The 17,330-nt window shown below is 34.5% G+C and overlaps 1 protein-coding gene across 1 annotated transcript in view; it reads left to right on the forward strand.

The window, feature by feature from the left end:
* TRDN (triadin) overlaps positions 1–17,330 on the forward strand; it is a 341,870-nt gene that overhangs the window by 280,740 nt on the left and 43,800 nt on the right. The window contains exon 25 of the mRNA XM_068550829.1: positions 2,204–2,242. Coding sequence (XP_068406930.1) covers positions 2,204–2,242 — 39 coding nt within the window. The remainder of the gene's footprint in view (positions 1–2,203; positions 2,243–17,330) is intronic.

The following is a 17,330-nucleotide window of genomic DNA, read 5'->3' on the forward strand; positions in this document are numbered from 1 at the left end:
AGGCTAATAAAAGAGATGTCCACCTTAGAAATCCTCACCTATCAATTCCTGCTTTGCATATTCAATGGTAAAGTTCCAGTTCTGTAAGAACAAAAGAAAATTACCTTGAGAGATCATGTAATTTAAGTTCATGAGCATAATTTTAAAATAAGTAAGCTTTTTCCACACATCACTCTTAATTCTTACATCAATTTTACAACATTATTTTCTCCATTTCAGCAATGACAAAATTGAGACTTGAGGATTTAAGTAATGCCCAAGGTCACAAAACTAAGTAAATGAGCTTGCTTAAAAAACCAGATTATAGATCCAAGAGCCTCCTTTCCACGCTTCCCAAGAATTCATAAGTTGTGTGGTTATCATGTTAGTGTTGTTTACATAACACCAAAAGTCAGTAGTTCTCACATCGTGAGAGGGTCCACAGTCACATGCATGTTGAATGATCATAAGAGTGGTTATAAAATTTCATGAACAAGGTAGAAGTTGGTTCTGATTGTATTGTGCTCATAGCTGATAAAAGTATTCCCCACAACTTTTATTTTTTACAGAAGATCTTTTGACAAACATTAAGTCTAAAATGATTCCACTTCAAGATTACATGGCAATGTGATTGACAGGGGAGAGAACCAGGTGTAGAGTGAGAAGCAAAACTCTTTCAAATAGACAGCTCTACATGATGAGCAAAATGCCTGTGGACCCTGTCCTAGAACATTGAATATTTATCTCTAACTCTAGAAGCATGAATCAGTTTCTTCTAGGACTACAGATACACAGGAGGGAGCATTTCATATTTCTCTATATTTTTTGCTCTATATTTCATTGTCTATATTTGTTTTGTTCAGTCATTCATTCAACAGTATTTATTGATCATACACCACATGTTAGATATTTGACCAGATGCTGGTATTTGAGTAGCAAACAAGGCACAACTCTTGCCCTACGGAACTTAAAATCAAAAGAGGGGATACAGACAATAAACAAAAATTAATTAAAAATAGTATAACAAAAGTTTATACCACATTAAGGCACATAGAAAATATTAAAATAGTGTATGTCCTACCCGGTTAAGTGAATGTGTCAACTAAAAAGAGAGAAATATGTGCCAGGGAGTGTGGAAGTGCAATAATAGCGCTGATATCACTTTTTACAGGATGTGCATTCAAGTGGTACAGGAAGTAGGGTGTGAATGGCTATGGAATTCTGTATTACATAAAATTCTGCAGTTAAGCAAATGAGCTTTATAAAAACTTGTAACTCTAGGAAATAGACTCCATTAGGCTAAGACCCAAATAAAGCTGGTTAGCACTACCCCTGACACAAAGTCTGTACTCAGTAATATCCCAACCAAAAGCTCAGTTTTTCTGCTGTTTGAAGGGAGGAAAAATTGTAATGTACCAGAACCCTTCTATTAATCAAAACAAGACTTTATGCCGAGAGAGGAGAACTATGAGGCCAAGGCAAAATTGTTTAAATAAGAGAAAGGACTGGGGAGCATGAAAATATCAGTTATTGCAGTTGTTGGGGTAGTGTCATGAGTATTACTTGGATAGCTCAAAAAACTATGTTATTTATCCTGTACTGATATTAAGTTAGAATGCAGAGTTTCTAGACAAAAGCCATTGTCCTAGGAAATAAGAAAGCACAATATTTTAATGTGTTTATACTATTATACTGAAGTTAATCCAATTTAATTTATTTTATAAAATTAATAACAAATACTACTAAAAACAATAATTATACCAGTTTGAAATGATTAAATTAACCACCAGGTGGAGCTCCATGAATTCAACGTATGTAGTCAGAAGTAGAAAATTGCTTAAATTCGTCAAATTAGGAAAAATTACAACACATTTTTTTTCTGAACCGTTTTGGCTAATTTCCTTATTTGCAATGCTTAGAGAATTTATGAATTATAAGAGATGGGCTCTTATTAAAAACAAAATGCCAAATTACTTGATTAGTATAAAACTTTTTAGCAAACTGGAATTTAAACCAATGTCCTTTGCTTAAGTTACTTTATAGTTTACTACAAATACATATTCCATTGTGTACTGATAAAAGTATGTAACTATAATTGAAACTGAGAAGAAATGAGAAAAATCTATTAAACCTGCCTATTATTCCATTTAGTACGGATTTTTAAAAATGCTTATTTTTTCCAATTTGTTTGTTTGTGTGTGTGTATGTGTTTGTCTCACCCCAGAACCTGAAATTAAAAAACATGAAAAGATGTCCAAAGCAGGTAAGGACACTTTGTAAGATTTACATATAAGTATATATTCTGTTTATAATGAACAAGGCCGGTGTTACAATCAGGCTGTGTAAGGCCTTGAAATGCTGAAAACATTGAAAAAATACTCGTGTACCGCAAATATTTTAATTGTAATAAGCCATACACAAAAGTATGCTAAAATTAATATAGCTTCTATTTTCTGTTAGCAAATTTCGGATACGTTTGTCAAAGCACTGGAACTGTTAACATATGCTGCTCCTTATTTATCTACTGGGCAATTGAACATTGTTTACACAGTGCTAAGGGGACAATTTCAGTTTCAGAGAATTTAGCCAGATAGTGACAAATGTCTAAATCTTATTCTTATAATTGGTTGAACCTTATGGAATCACCTGTACTCGAACATCTTTTACCTCAAAAACAGTAGTTTCATACAGTTCAACATAACAGATTCAACTATTTTCTTTCCCGCTAATTAAATATCCAAATACTCTTTGGAGGCGTAATGGAATACTTTTACAAGAGACTTCCAGCAAACAGGTTCTTCGAGAAAGGAAGACAAGAGATTAGCTGGTCACTTTTAAGACAGGTGTTAAAAGTTAGAAGAAGAAACATCATAGAATAAAGTGCAGGAAAAAAAAAAAGACTAAAATTCCCGAGGAAAACTCCAATTAATTACAGTCTTTCTAGGGCTAACCCTATACCAAATATTTTATATCTATATGAAGATATTTACATGTCTGTATCTACATACGCAAAAGAAGGTTATATCTATATCTCTCCCTATAGTGAAAGTGATACTATGTACATGCAGACATTCATATCGTTGGTGTTAAAATATTTTCACATAACTAATTTTTACAAATTTTAACCTACATTTAAGTAATTCTTGCTTCACCCTTCTCTGTATAGGTTAAATATTAACCTAAATTATTGTCACTTCTACGAAAAGTATTGTCAACATATCAAAAGGGATTGTTTAAGTGTTTTTGTATTTTTAGTGAATGAAATAATTTTAAGTGACTTTATAAAATCTGAAAGTATGCATTCTCTGGAAGATAAATGGAAAAATCAACAATTTTAATCAGTAAGAAAAATGCATGATAAAGACAAAATGATACATTGAGTCTTAACATCAAAAGTTATAACTGAACTTTAGATATATCTGAAGAAAAGGAAAAGCTATGTATATAAATTACTTTACTGCTGTTAGCACCCTTACTGGGGTCAGCGAAAAATCGCTGGCCAGATAAAAGGTGCATGATGTCACCCCTTCCTGTAAGCATAGCATTGTATTTTATGCTTTATTTTACTTTTGGTATATAATGGAAAATAGTAATATATGCACTATAAATTTCCTAGTATTGGTTGACATTAAATAATTATGCCTATTTTATGTTACATTTATTTTTCTCTTCCTAAAAGGAAAGAGAAATCAGCACTAAGGGCTATTTTATTATAAAATATAATCAATTAACAATTTATTGACACCATATATTATGCTAATATCACTGCCATATGTCAAGAATTGTGCTTGGTGATACAAAGTTTAGAAACAAGTGATAAGATATTGTTTCCATCCCAAGAGAATATGATCAAGGACATAGACGTGAACTATTGAAAGATGGCTACCAGATAATTAGTTACATTTGTGAAGAGTGCTCTAGGAGTCTAGAGAGAGGGGACATTCCTGTAGTCTGTGTCAATCAGTGAAAACTTCAGGGAGATGATGGATCAAGCTGGGATTTTAGGAATATGCAAGAGCGTCTGAGGCAGGAAGGTGATTATAAAGCATGGTGGAAGTCAGCTTTATAGTAGAAAAACATGAATTTGACTCTCTTGCTAGGGGTGTGACCTAAATTACTTAACGTTTCTGAGTTTTAATTTTTTTGTCTATTGAATACTCACTTGGTAGGGTTGTCATAAGAAATCCAGTTGATGTTTGCCATTTGGTTCAGATTCAATAAAAGGGAACTGTATTTAGGAGTTAGCCCGGAGGCAGGGATGAGCATGGCATAAGCAGGAGACAGTGAGGGGAGGATCAAGGACCAAAGGAGATTCCAGGGGCTACATGAGGAACAGAAAATGGCAGGACTGCAGCAATGACGTCTGGCCATATGAGTAAAAGATTACTTTTATAGTAATCTAAGTGTTATAAAGGTGGGAGAAATTGATAGGGAGAGGTACAGAGAGGCAGCATTAAGGAAGTGAATTCTGTTTACTTTAAATATTATTTATAGCCATGACTAATAGTCTGTGTGGAATTATAAGGAATTAAGTTTTTTAAATATCACAGGACCTAGCAACCCATTGAAAAATACTAATAGCATCTTGTTATATACCCTTTCAGTTATATGAATACATACAATCACAATCATACTCTCTGTACTGTGGTATCACTGCTTTTGTAATTGTCAAGCTGTTTCACAGGAAAAGGCTAGAAATTGATGACATTAGCTATATATGACTCCAAGGTCTCAAGCACGAAAAGATGAAGAAGGTGATGAAATGTAGAAGTTGCAAAGGAAATGCAGGTGGGGTGGACAGAGGTGTCCTAGAGACACTAGGAAATCGGGAATATTCACTCTGAATCCTCACATAAGGTTTTGTATCTATGAGCTTAGAGGTTTAGAGTTAGAAGCCAAAGGAGAAAAGGATTTCTTCAATAAACAGGAATGTAGAGAGAAAAGAGAAGGGAATGAAAGGCAGCTTCTTGGAAAAGTAAAAGAACTGGTAAAAAGGAAAGTGTGTTACCTGAGAGATCGGGACACGCAGTGTATCAGTATCCCAAAGCACGGACACTTTCAAGAAAAAGTCAAAAAATCAGCAGTCTCAATGTCTCAGGAAAGTCAAGGGGCATGATGACTGAGAAATAGCCATTATATTTGACAAAAATCTGTTATTTTGTGACCAAGTGGAGAGCATTTTTAGTATAGTGGTGGAAGTAGAAAGAAACTTAGAGGAATTAATAAGAGAATTTATCAATAATAAGTGGACGCAGAACAGCAACTACTTTTTTCAGGAGTTTGCTGTTAAAAGGAGACAAAATACTATATTCCAGCAGGTGGAATCAATGAACTAGGTTTGTTGTTTCCATGTTTATGATAAGGGGGAGCATTCCAGGGAGAGGAGGAGCATGATATCCAGAGGGAGATATTAATTTGGAGAGAACGGCCCCAGATATGACAAGTGTTGGGATACACACTACAGGTGGAGGATGTTAGCTTAATTATGAGGAAGAAAAAATCCCCCCCGCCCCGAGCTTTGAAAAAATAATGAAAGGATAGATTAAATTAAAGCTGAGTGTACATGAGGACGCTTCTGGTGAGCAATCTTTTCTCCTAAAATCTCTTCTGCAAAGGTGACCACTAACATGTCCGTTGCCAAACCCAGGGGATAGTTTTCTTGCTTCATATTACACTGACCTCTAGATAATATCTGACCATGTTCGTCATCTCTTACTCCTCAAAAAAAAAAAAATCTTTTTCTTTGATAGAAACAAACATTTAACTCACAGAGTTAAAAATAAAACAACAACAAAAGATGACTACAATTTTAAAAACTGAAGCAACATTGTAGCAATTATTTATTTTTGACATGGCATATTATTAGCCTCTAAATTCTTTGTTTTTTACCCCCTAATGAAAACGATGGCAAACAGGGCATGCATTTCATTAGGTAATTGGAGAATAGCTAAGTGTTCTTTTCGGGAAGCAATGGACATTAATTATAAGTAGTAATGTAATTAAAACCAAAAAAGACTTGCATAAGCAATAATTTACTTTTCTTATTTATCAAGAAAATTGATATTCATAAACAAAATCTTCAGAGTTCTGTAACTGCATTTCTAACTGCCTCATCAAAATCTTCACATTGTTAATCTGCCTGGACATCACGTTGTTTTAAAATTGAACTCAATATCCCTTAACATTCTCTTTTCCTTTTGTTTCTTATCTCAAAAAATGGAACTCGTGACTCAGAATTCAGTTACACTGACTTAAACATCTGAGTCATTTACAGCTTTCCCTTCTCTTTCAGAACCCAACATCCAAGTAAGTACTAAATTATATGTTTCCCAAATTTGGTCTCTCCTTTTTTTCTCTCCCGGTAAGACCCTAGTTCTAGTTCTCATCATCTCTTGCCTGAATAAATATACAAACCCATGACTTAATCATCTTGTTTCCATCTCCTCTTCAAAGATCTACCAGAAGCCTATGCTAGTTACATTTTCTAAATGGGTATGTGTAGGGGCACAGTGTTAGGTTCATTGCCACTGCATTATACTGCCCCCAGCGTATTTCTTCATGTGGCTTCCATTTATCTAATCCACCACCACAAAGACATTTTAAAAAGATCACCAATTCTGTGGATTTTCGTCTATTCAGTGACTTTTCAATATTTTCCTTTCATGTCAGGTCCATATCGAAAACATCTTACCTGTTTAACTTCCCTCCATTCTTGGCAACTTACTTTCCCACCCACCCCCTTTTCTCTGTCTTTAAACACACAACATGAGTTATCCAGCCTTGGTCTGTTTGCACATGTTTTCCTCTAGCATATCATGTGATAGCAATGTTTGTTGAATGGGTTTCTTTTAACTTTGTGTCTCAGCTCCTATATTATCTCTGCTGTGAGCTGTGCAGCCTTTTCCTTCTCAGAGGAGACAGAAAATCACTCAAAAGCCACCATAGCCACAGCAGATCAACAAAATTATCCTCATAGAAAGGGAGGCGTTGGTTAATGATTATTTTAAAAAACCTATTTTTGACTTGTGTCTTGGATTTGCAGTATAGCACATGCAGAGATAGTTTTTTAAATGTAAAAGACCAACAGAGGCAGGATGGTTTAGAGAGAGGAACTCTAGGACAATAGGTATGGAGTGATTTACAAGAAATCACTTAAGTTCTGAGTCCTTCATTCTTTACCTATGAAATAGAGTTCCCATCAACAATGTATTCCATGCTAATCTAACAGACTTATTGTGAAATCACGTGATATAATGTATGTGAAAGTGCCTTCAAGAGCTATGAAAGCAGAAAAAAAATAAAAGGCTATCATCCATATCCTTGCTATTCCAAGGGTGGTCCACAAAACAACATCAGCATCACCTGATTGCTTGTTAGATACGTAGACTCTTAGGTCCCATTAATAACTGCTGAATAAGAATTTGGATTTTTACCAAGACTTCAAAGTCATTAGTATGCACATTAAAATTTGAGAAAGAAAATTATAGAATTCATAGACATCTAAGATGGCCCTTATCTCCAGGGAAGAAAAATATATCAAGCTTCTCTCTATACATTTAGCTAATGCAAAGTGTACATGTGTTTTTGAATGGTTGCTTTCTAACTAGAAGCAAGGTCCTCACAATAACTAAGCACTGGTTGACATTGTCCATCCACTATCTCATTTGGGTGATTTCTGAACTTTGTTCATCCATGAAATGACTGAGGAATCAACCCTTCCTTTCTCATGACACAGCACAGGCAAACAGGCACTGCTTGTACCTGTGTGTTCATTTGAGCTTAAAAGGAATAAATACACGTATTTTGCTTGAAGTACCTGTATGTCAAGGGTAAACTGTCTTTTTATTTTACCAGCTGGCTAAGATATTGATACAACAGGTGAATGACTTAGTGAAAGAAAACAGGATGCCCTTACACCTATCAGTCATCAAAGTATCTCTGGCCTATATCTTTTAAAGAACTTAGTTCCAATTGGTTACTCTATTTAATTTACGTCTATCATAGTATAAAATAAATACAGTTCAATATCTATTTAAAATTTACCATAGTGATCCTGCAAGAGAAATACGTATTAACCTTATTAACTGGATCTTAATAGATAATAGAGAGAATTTACATTCTCTCTTTCTCTCCCTCCCTCCTCTCTCTCTCTCTCTCTCCCTATTTCTCACACACACACACATACGTGTTCATGTGTGCGCACGCACACACACACACAATACTTTATGTACATCTTTAAGTTAACCAGAAAGCATTGGATATTTGAATATGCAGGGCTCCTATAAATTGTAGAGATAATTAAATCTCAGTTTCATTAACTAAACTAAGTTATAGTAGGATCAATGGCTAAGTTTAGTTTAATAAGTATTTATAGAATTTCTACCATGCATTAAATATTTTGCTAGGTTTTAAACTCTCAAGAAATATATTTTATCTAGGCAGAGATCAGTAAATAAAGAGCTAATACTAGCAAAAAAAGGAATAAGTAATTAAAATCAAACAAACAAGAAAAAGTTGTTCAGAGTGAATTCTGTAAACAGAGGAAAGTTTTATTTTTCCAGCCTATTGGTTCAGAGAAAAATCCCCAAAGGAGAGAATATAAGAGTAGTCTCAAAGTATGGGTAAAGATTAGCCAGGTGAAGAAAGCCTGGGGAGGATATTGCAGACAAGAGAGAGTAGCACAAGCCTCAGCTAGAGGAGGGAAGCAGTGAGGAATATTGAGAGCCACGAGTATTTCACCTTCACTTCAGCAAAAGGTCTGCGTGGAGGATAGGAGTAGGTGAAGCTTGAGAGGAACAGCTGTGTCCCGAGTAAGGGTTGTGTCCTTCTTCCTAAGGGAAATTGGGAACAACTACCAGAGTTTAAGCAAAATGAGATACAACTTAAATTAGAATTTCAAATTGCTCAGTCTGGCTAATTACAGAGACTGAAGATAAAGAGGATGTCAATAGTTTCAGGAAATCGGTTGGGGGCAGGAGACTATTGCACTGATACCTCTAGAGTTATTAGATTTTCATAGAGCACTGGTAGGAAGGAAAAGAAGAGAGCTATTATAGAAGTATTTAGGAAGTAAAATTGCCATACTATGGAAAAGGGGGTGGAGTGGAGAAAAATTCAGGATAACTCCCAAGTTTCCGTCTTGGGATAGTGTGTGGACAGTAATGTCATTTTCTGTGATTGGAATTTTCAAGAGAAGTGCAGATTTAGCAAAAGGAAGCTATATGTGTTATGTAAAGTTTTGACATATTTATTATGCAAATTTTTGTTGAGCAGTTATTATAGGGAATATTGAAACGGAGCAGGACCCTATGGTCCTGGCCCCCCCATGTCCTCAGCCTGCCTTTTGTCTGTGGAAAAACTTTAGCCAAAGAATAAGTTTAATTAGAGAAGTGAGAAAATGCAGAAACAAAGGAAAACAGTCAAAGGAGACCAAATAATAACAGTTTAATCATTAAGCAAAGTCAAGGACCTTTAGTTCCTCCTTAAGGACTATAGATAATATTCTGAGCCATATCCTCTGAGCTGTCTTGTAGATACTGAAACCCCACCAGGTGGAAGAAGTTAACTACATGATGGCCAGGCTGTAGCCATGACATAAGCTGCCACAATTCCAAGAACTGGCCTCAAAGAAATGGGAACAAACCCTGGAACTAAAGACTAACTGTACTTAAAACAACCAAGATGACGCCGATCAGACCACCACATTACTGATTGCAAGATGGCTGTCAGAACTGACTGTGCTGTTCTGCTCCCTCCCTCCGCCAATACAACCCTGAAACTCCCCTTTAAAAGCCCCTGTCCCCTGAACAGCAATCGGGTGTTGGTTCTAGGACAGGAGAGTCCACCCTCTCCCCCGGTTGCCAGCCTCCGAAATAAAGCAAGCTTTCTTTTCCTGCCAACAATTGCCTCTCGAGAATTGGCTCTCGAGTGGCAAGCAGCCAGACCTGGGTTCGGTAACAATTTGGTAAGTGCAGACATCCATTGGTAAACACAGTCAAGTTCCTGTCCTCCTAGAACTTATAATCTAATGGGGGTAGAGGTGAGGGAGAGACATGTCGAATTAGAGGTACCTGTGGGATGTGCATTGAAGTGTGTTTACCAGGCAGCCGGGGAGAAAACACAGTAGTTAATTTGGAAGTTTCCAGCAAAGATGTGCGGGCTTAAATGATGAGAGTTATTGACATCTACCAAGGGGAGCGTGATGGGGAGAAGGAGCAAGGACTGAGGAAGCAACCAGGAAGGACACTGATATGTACAGAGTGGATGGAGGGGGAGAGGGAGACTCTGAAGGAGTTAAAAAAAAAGAGAGAGGAGAATTCTCTTAGAAGCTCGAGACATTGTCTCAGAAACCAGGGAGGAAAGAATTTCAAGGAGGAGGAGACTGTCAAAATGTCAAACATAGCAGAAATTTGCAGTAAGATAAAGACTGAAAAGTATTCTTTGGAATATATAATATGGAGTCACTGACGATCTTATGAGCAATTTTGGTGGAGCTCAATGGGTGGAAAACCAAATTACTATATTTTGAGGCCTTTGGTTGGAAGTCAGAAATTGGGGCTAGAAAATATACATTGTATACTTTGTATACATTGTAGACTATTAGTTTAAAATCTTGTCTGAAAAAGGGAAAAGAGAGTGCATTTAGTTAGGAAAACAGCTGGGCAGAGTAAAAAGAATGGGAGCTGTGACATCAGGGAAACTGTAGTTTAAATGGTTCCTAATCTATCAAACAGAGATTTCACAACTACTGTCTTTACAACTTTACAGGGTTACAGTATCTATAAAGGCAATAATGCATAGAAAAATGCTAAAAACTAAGGCATACACTAATTCCATTGTTAAACATCTGAGAGATAAGGGAATTTATGTTCATAACACCTAAAGGATTTCATTTTAATTACCATGGAAATCAAACAATTTCCTTTTCAATATAGATCTCTCATTTGTTATTTAAGTTTACTTGTGTAATATTTCCCTACTTGTGTAATAATACCACTTTTAATTTTAAAACCTTGAACTAAATCCTTCTGCCTTTAAAGACCATATAATTTTATACAGTTCAGCTAAGAGTAAAAATCAATAACATTATTGTTATAGAGTTTTTCTTTCTAACTGTAAAGGGAGAAGTGTTCCTGCAGTATAAGTTATTTCTTACACTTGTATTTTGCAAAGTATTTTGCATAGAAGACTAGCCATAATTATTGATACATGAAAGAGTTTTGAGGTTAAATAAGTCTGGGAAAACCTCTTGGAGTTCATCATAGATATGAACACATTATGAAAATCTGATAGTAAAAAACCTGCTGAATGTTTTTTCACCCAATGTTTCTCATATTTATTCAACCATGGTATCTTTTCTGTAATATAATAGTGGTGTTCAGCTGAACACACTTTGAAAAATGATGTCTTACACATTTACTTACTTAAAAGATTGGGGAAACAATAGAGCAAAGATGATAGAATTTTTAAAATTAATGACAACATATATTAAAAAAAGAAGAAAAACTAAATAAGAAAGACTGGAAGCAATGTTTGATTGTGTTGCAATTAGAACGATGAAGATATGCTAACATGAATAATAAATTTATGCCCAGGCATTGCTATCTCAAAATTTCCTTTTATTTTTTTCCCCATAAACAAGAAGACCAAAAATTCTACTGTAAATTCTTGAGGGAGGAAGCAATCATTCTCTTTTGGGATAAAAAATTTATTAAAATCATGCTGACATGGAAAATTGAGTAATTGCTAGCAAGTGGCATTGGTGTTAAATACTTCATAAATATCCCTACAGATAGCCATGTAAATGCAGTAGGTCAACCATTGTTTCTATTATAAACTACTGTTTGCTGATTAGTCACTAGGTATGTATCATTATAATATGCTGAGAAGGATTATTACCACAAAGAAACTTACAATAAATCAAGAAAATTGAAATAATTTTTACTATGTAAGTCCAAGGGCATTTATTGAATGCCAACTAATCCAAATCCTGGAAAATGAAAAAAATAACTAATATTGGTGGAGCAATTAATCAATTAATCAAGAAGATTTATTCACATACATACATAATTTGATCTCATAAAATCTTGTGATTTAGGTTTCATTATTTTGCCCAAGTTACAGGCAAGGAAGCTGAAATAAAGATGAACTGAATTCCCAGGTTACAAAATTCATAGGTGGGATGACCTAGCTTCTTTCAACATATCAGTGACCACACTCGTATACTCAACTTGATTTCTAAGGCAGTGAGCAAATGACTTACAATGTCACAAGTTGTCCTCTTTGACTTCAAGGTAACATAAAATGTAGTGTACATTCCTTTTGCCAACGTATCACAGATATAGTTTACTGCCAAATTTAGAACCTCAAATATAATATTATCATTCTATTCTCAGAAAAATATAAATAGAGATGATGGGGGCAGTGGTGGAAAAAAAATGTTGGAGTGGTGATATACCTATTTTGAACTGAATTGATTATCTAGATAATTAGATAATCTGGATGATACTAATATTAGATATTAGATAAATTGGATATTAGATAAATCTGGATGATACTAATAACAAATCAGGGCAGTAGACCATATGTTCCTTAGGGCAGGATTTTTGTTGGTTTATTTCATTCTTACTTGTGCCTAAAATAGTTCCTAGCACATAGTAAGAGCTCAGTAAATGTTTTTGAACGAACAAATGTAGTAAGAGTTTAGTTATTCAGTCAAATGGACCTGGAAGCCTGTCTAATAATTTGTTAAAATGAGAAATTGAGCTCATGAGGGTTACTATAAATTTAAAGTATTCTATTTAAAATGCTTAGTCTGGTTCTGGGCACAAAATAAACTTTTAGTGTGTTAGCTATAAATTATGCTAATAGGTTCATGAGACAATTTTTCAGAATTAAAATTTGGTACAGTTTTTCAAAATCTGAAAGAGATGAAATCATTGGCTTTCATTTAAGCAATTTTTATTTTGTGGAAAAAATTTTATTTTGTGGAAAAAAGATATAACCCTTTTCCTGCTTGACCTTTGAATGTGGACCACTTCTGTACTAAAATCTTCGCTTTTTATTTATAATAATAACTTGAGTACTGTAGCCTTAAGTTTTTCTGGTGAAATGTATCTTCTAGAGATGAAATATTTCTTAGCCAATTCAATCAATCAAGCACAGTCCCATTAGTAGCTTCTGAATCAACCTGTGATAGGTACAATTTTTCTCAGCTGGCTTAAAGGAGAGATGCATGGTCTGTGAATCCTAGGAAAGTCCTCTCTATCAAGAGAAAAAGGAAGAATAATGATAGCTTCATTTAAAATTACTAAACACTACTTATGCATGAGTGTAAACAAAGAGCCAATAATTAGATATTTCATCTCCTTTAGATATTTCTTCAATGATATGCATTTTAGACTCCTTCAGAAGACATAATTTTTAGTTTTTAGGTTTTTTTCAGAAAGATTTTCTTCTTTCTGTAATTTATGGGAATAAAAAATGCTTTTTTTTTGCCCTTTATATAAAATTATCAATGAAAATTCTCCTTCCCAATTTCAACCCACTCTAAAAACTAATTGAGGAAGAGATTTCAGTGTGGCAAAAGCAATTCACTAACCAAGACTTTATTACTTGCCATAGAGGAAGTTGATGATCTGATTCTTCTAAAATAAAAAAAAAACAACAAAAAACACAGCTCCAGAGCTTTTTAGACACTTGCCTTTAAGAAGACAGCTCTATTAGAATGGTTTCTGTCTCCAGGCTAATTTGTGAGTTACTCTGACATTACAAAATTTACAAAAATTCAGTTTTCCCCCATGTAAATGTATTGCTTACTTTATATCTTTTGTGCTATTCTAAAATATAGCTTTATATTAGCTGTATTAATTATAATTAATTAATTATAGCTTTATTAATTACTTGAACCTATTCTCAATCTCCTTTTTTCTTTCTTCTATGAATAAACATGCTCTTATACTATTTGTAACACTCAATATATCGTACAGTTTTAAAAACAATGCTCTTAGCTAATTTTTGTTTTGTTTTTTGATTTAGTAGATTAACACAGTGATATTTATATATAGAAATATTTCTCAAGCCAGTGATGAAATGTTCCACACTTGTGGGATGCTTAAAAGTGGGTGTATATTTAATAACTGAATCATATTCCAGAGGAAAATATTTCAGATCTCTCTTGTGGACAAACATCAGGAATCTTCCCTTTTCTTTCATATGCTGTTCAAATTTAGCTCCGAATGACACAAAACATCTTAAGAAAGGAAAATGAGACTGTTTATGTGGGTGTAGTAGAAATGAAAGGAAATAATATTAACTACTATCTCTTCTATTCTCACATCCCTGATTTCAGAACAGAATATTCTAGAGCTCCGGAACTGAGATTAATGTGACCAATACCTAACATGGCAAAAATAATGGTTCCTTTGGGGTCATGCCTCCCTACTTTAAAGAGGCCTATCCGATCTCAGACATTTTACTGTGCTCTCCTCCTCACAAACCCTCCACCACTAAATCGTGCCCTAATCAAAGCCCTGACCTTTAAACTAAGGATTGAATCTCACTGAGCCTACATCATACTGGGGGCTCATTTCTTATTGTCTCATTTTTTCCTAAGACCCACTTAAAGGATCAGGATGTGATGGAGAGGTGTTTAGGGTAATATAGTAAATCTTAATAATTAAAACATGCTTGTGCCTGGTGGTGCTAACCAATTTAAAATGCTCTCCAATGCATTTTATATTCCAGGCCAAAACTACACAATAGTCACAGCTAAACATAGTGTAATTTTCTCCTTTTCTTAGATGAAATGATCACCACATTAATAAGAAATCCCATGCACAGACTTTCCCATGTTTTATTTTCATGTATCCCAAAGCAAGGTGATCACAATACAATTGTGAAAAATATCCTCTGTAGAGAAAAAATGGAAGATTTCTGTTGATAATATGTTTTATTGAAGGGTCACAGAGTTAAAAGAGCTCTCTCTTTTTTGCAACCCTTTCCCAAATATTTTAGCAGCATCTTCGATGGGTCGTCAGTGAGAATGTATTTAGTGTATGCATTACTCAAGAGAGCAACCCTCCATTGATACAGAGTTATCACTTGTTCATTATTATTGACTATGTGTGGAGAATGAACAAGTGCAAAGGATACTAAGGTGATAGTGGCAGTCCCTGCCTAGTGAACTTAACAATTTATTTGGGGAAGGCAAATGAGTAAATAATTACAGAGTATTGCAAATAATTACAATATACAGGGATAATAATTTACATTGGATAGGGAGAGTACAGATTAGGGGCATTTAACCCATCATGGAAAGAGGTCAAGAAAATCTTCATAAGAGAGACAACAGCTGAGCTGTCTTAATAAATGAGTGTGGTATGGTGAAAGGTGATAAGAAGGGGGAAAGGACATCAGGTGAGAAAGGAAACTGGAGGGTGAAAATGATATATTTGAGGCTATAATGGAGGCAGAAGCTGAGGAGGAAATGAACAAATGGAAGTACACTCAAGGTATACTTAGGAAATGGAATGAACAGGACTCTGAATAGGGGTGGCAAAGCATGGAGAAGAATGTTGGATGACTTCTAGCCTCCTGGTTGGAAATGTCGGTGGAAGGTAATACCATTTACCAAGATAGGGTACTTGGTTACAGGAGAGAATAATAGATCATGATTCAATTTTGAATTTATTAAGTTTGAATTTCCTGTGGTATATACATTTTTCTTTAGAAAGTTAGATAGGTGGATCAAGAGTGGAATGAGTCCATTTATCTCTTTATAGTCTTCTCCAACTTTTCAAAGGATATATGTCATATCTGGAATTGATATAATTTTCTATGCCCTTTGCAACAGATGAACGTAGCATGGCATTTCAACCAAATCTAATTTCCATGACTGTCACCAGAATTAAACTCGTCCATAATAATTCAGTCTCAATTAATAGGTAAGCCTTATAGACTAAATATTCTTGGGAGAGTGAAGTGCTTAGCATGTACTAAATGCTGAGTCAACACTTGCTGAATGAATGATTGAATAGTTGAATAATTACGGTGTGTTATCAGCACTATATTAAGTTCTATATTAAAAAAAGACTTCAAAGTAATGTTTCTGATTAGCCTCCTCTATCTTTCTACTGCTTCTCTCTTAACTTCCTTTAATCTCTTATACATTTGCTGCTAAACAGTTTCATCAGCATCACTTTAATCCTTTTTGAGCATCAAGAAGTAGGACCCAAAGGGTCCCTCACCACACAGTTGAGGCAAAATACGATAGCTGTCTGGGAGGCATTGTGAGAACAGAATGGTCAAAGCTAGGATGCTTGAATAACTAAAAAGATTCCATAGAAATTTATTGTTAGTACAGCCTCAAGAAATTTAACAAAATAATTGGTGCCTAGAAAACTTAGCACAATGCAAAGCCAATGAGGCTGAAAAAAATCATTTCTGTATATAAATTTCACTGGGTTCATGTAACCAGGAAGCTGCATAACCACTGTAGACCCTGAAGAACTTTCCAAACACTATCTCAATATACTGCCAAAGTATTGCTGCTTTTAAATTTAAAGGATGCCATGAACAATATTTTTTACTTCTTATCTTTCAGACTGCATTTCTCTCTATTATAATATGAAGTAAATTTCTTCCAGAAATTTAGTTCCAATTGTTAGAGGCAATTCTTGCTTACCAAATGGTTTCTAGAAGACTAAAAGCTGATTTTCAAAGCCTTAATTATATTTTATTTCCCTGATTTCCAGCACTACATAAATAATGCTAACTCTCACATAAGTTTTCATTGTCTCTAAAAATATATTTGTGAACATTAGATAAATAATAATATATTATTGTTTCAACCAATAACTTTATACAGTACATTGCCTCTATAGGAAAAAGAACTTTTTTTTTACTCAAATTCGTATACAAATCAGGAAAGATTACCGTTTAGAGTTTTATAACGTATTTTATATATTTAACACTTATACTTTTCCATTTTAATTTTGATAATTGAAAGGTTAGAAAACTTCATGAAACATGTAGCTGAGTAATAATGGCTTCTAGTAAAATGTGGTATGATCTTTGAACTGAGGCAGGCATTCCATAAAAGTCCTTATAATATTTCCTTGCTTCCTCCAAATGGATTGCTTATTCAATATGTATGGCACAAAGTTTAGATATTAATCTCCAAGTCAATTTAAAAGGTAAAGTGCCTGTTAGGTAGTTCTTTTGGCTAAGATATACATCTACAACAGAGCCATCTTCTGCTCTGTACTAAATATCTGTGTAAAGAAATATATCTGAAACAGACTCACAGGTCTTAAAAACAAAGTTTGTTAATCTGCCTTAGACCTAAAAAT

The sequence above is a fragment of the Eschrichtius robustus genome, chromosome 9, assembly GCF_028021215.1.
Source record: "Eschrichtius robustus isolate mEscRob2 chromosome 9, mEscRob2.pri, whole genome shotgun sequence".
NCBI lineage: Eukaryota > Metazoa > Chordata > Mammalia > Artiodactyla > Eschrichtiidae > Eschrichtius > Eschrichtius robustus.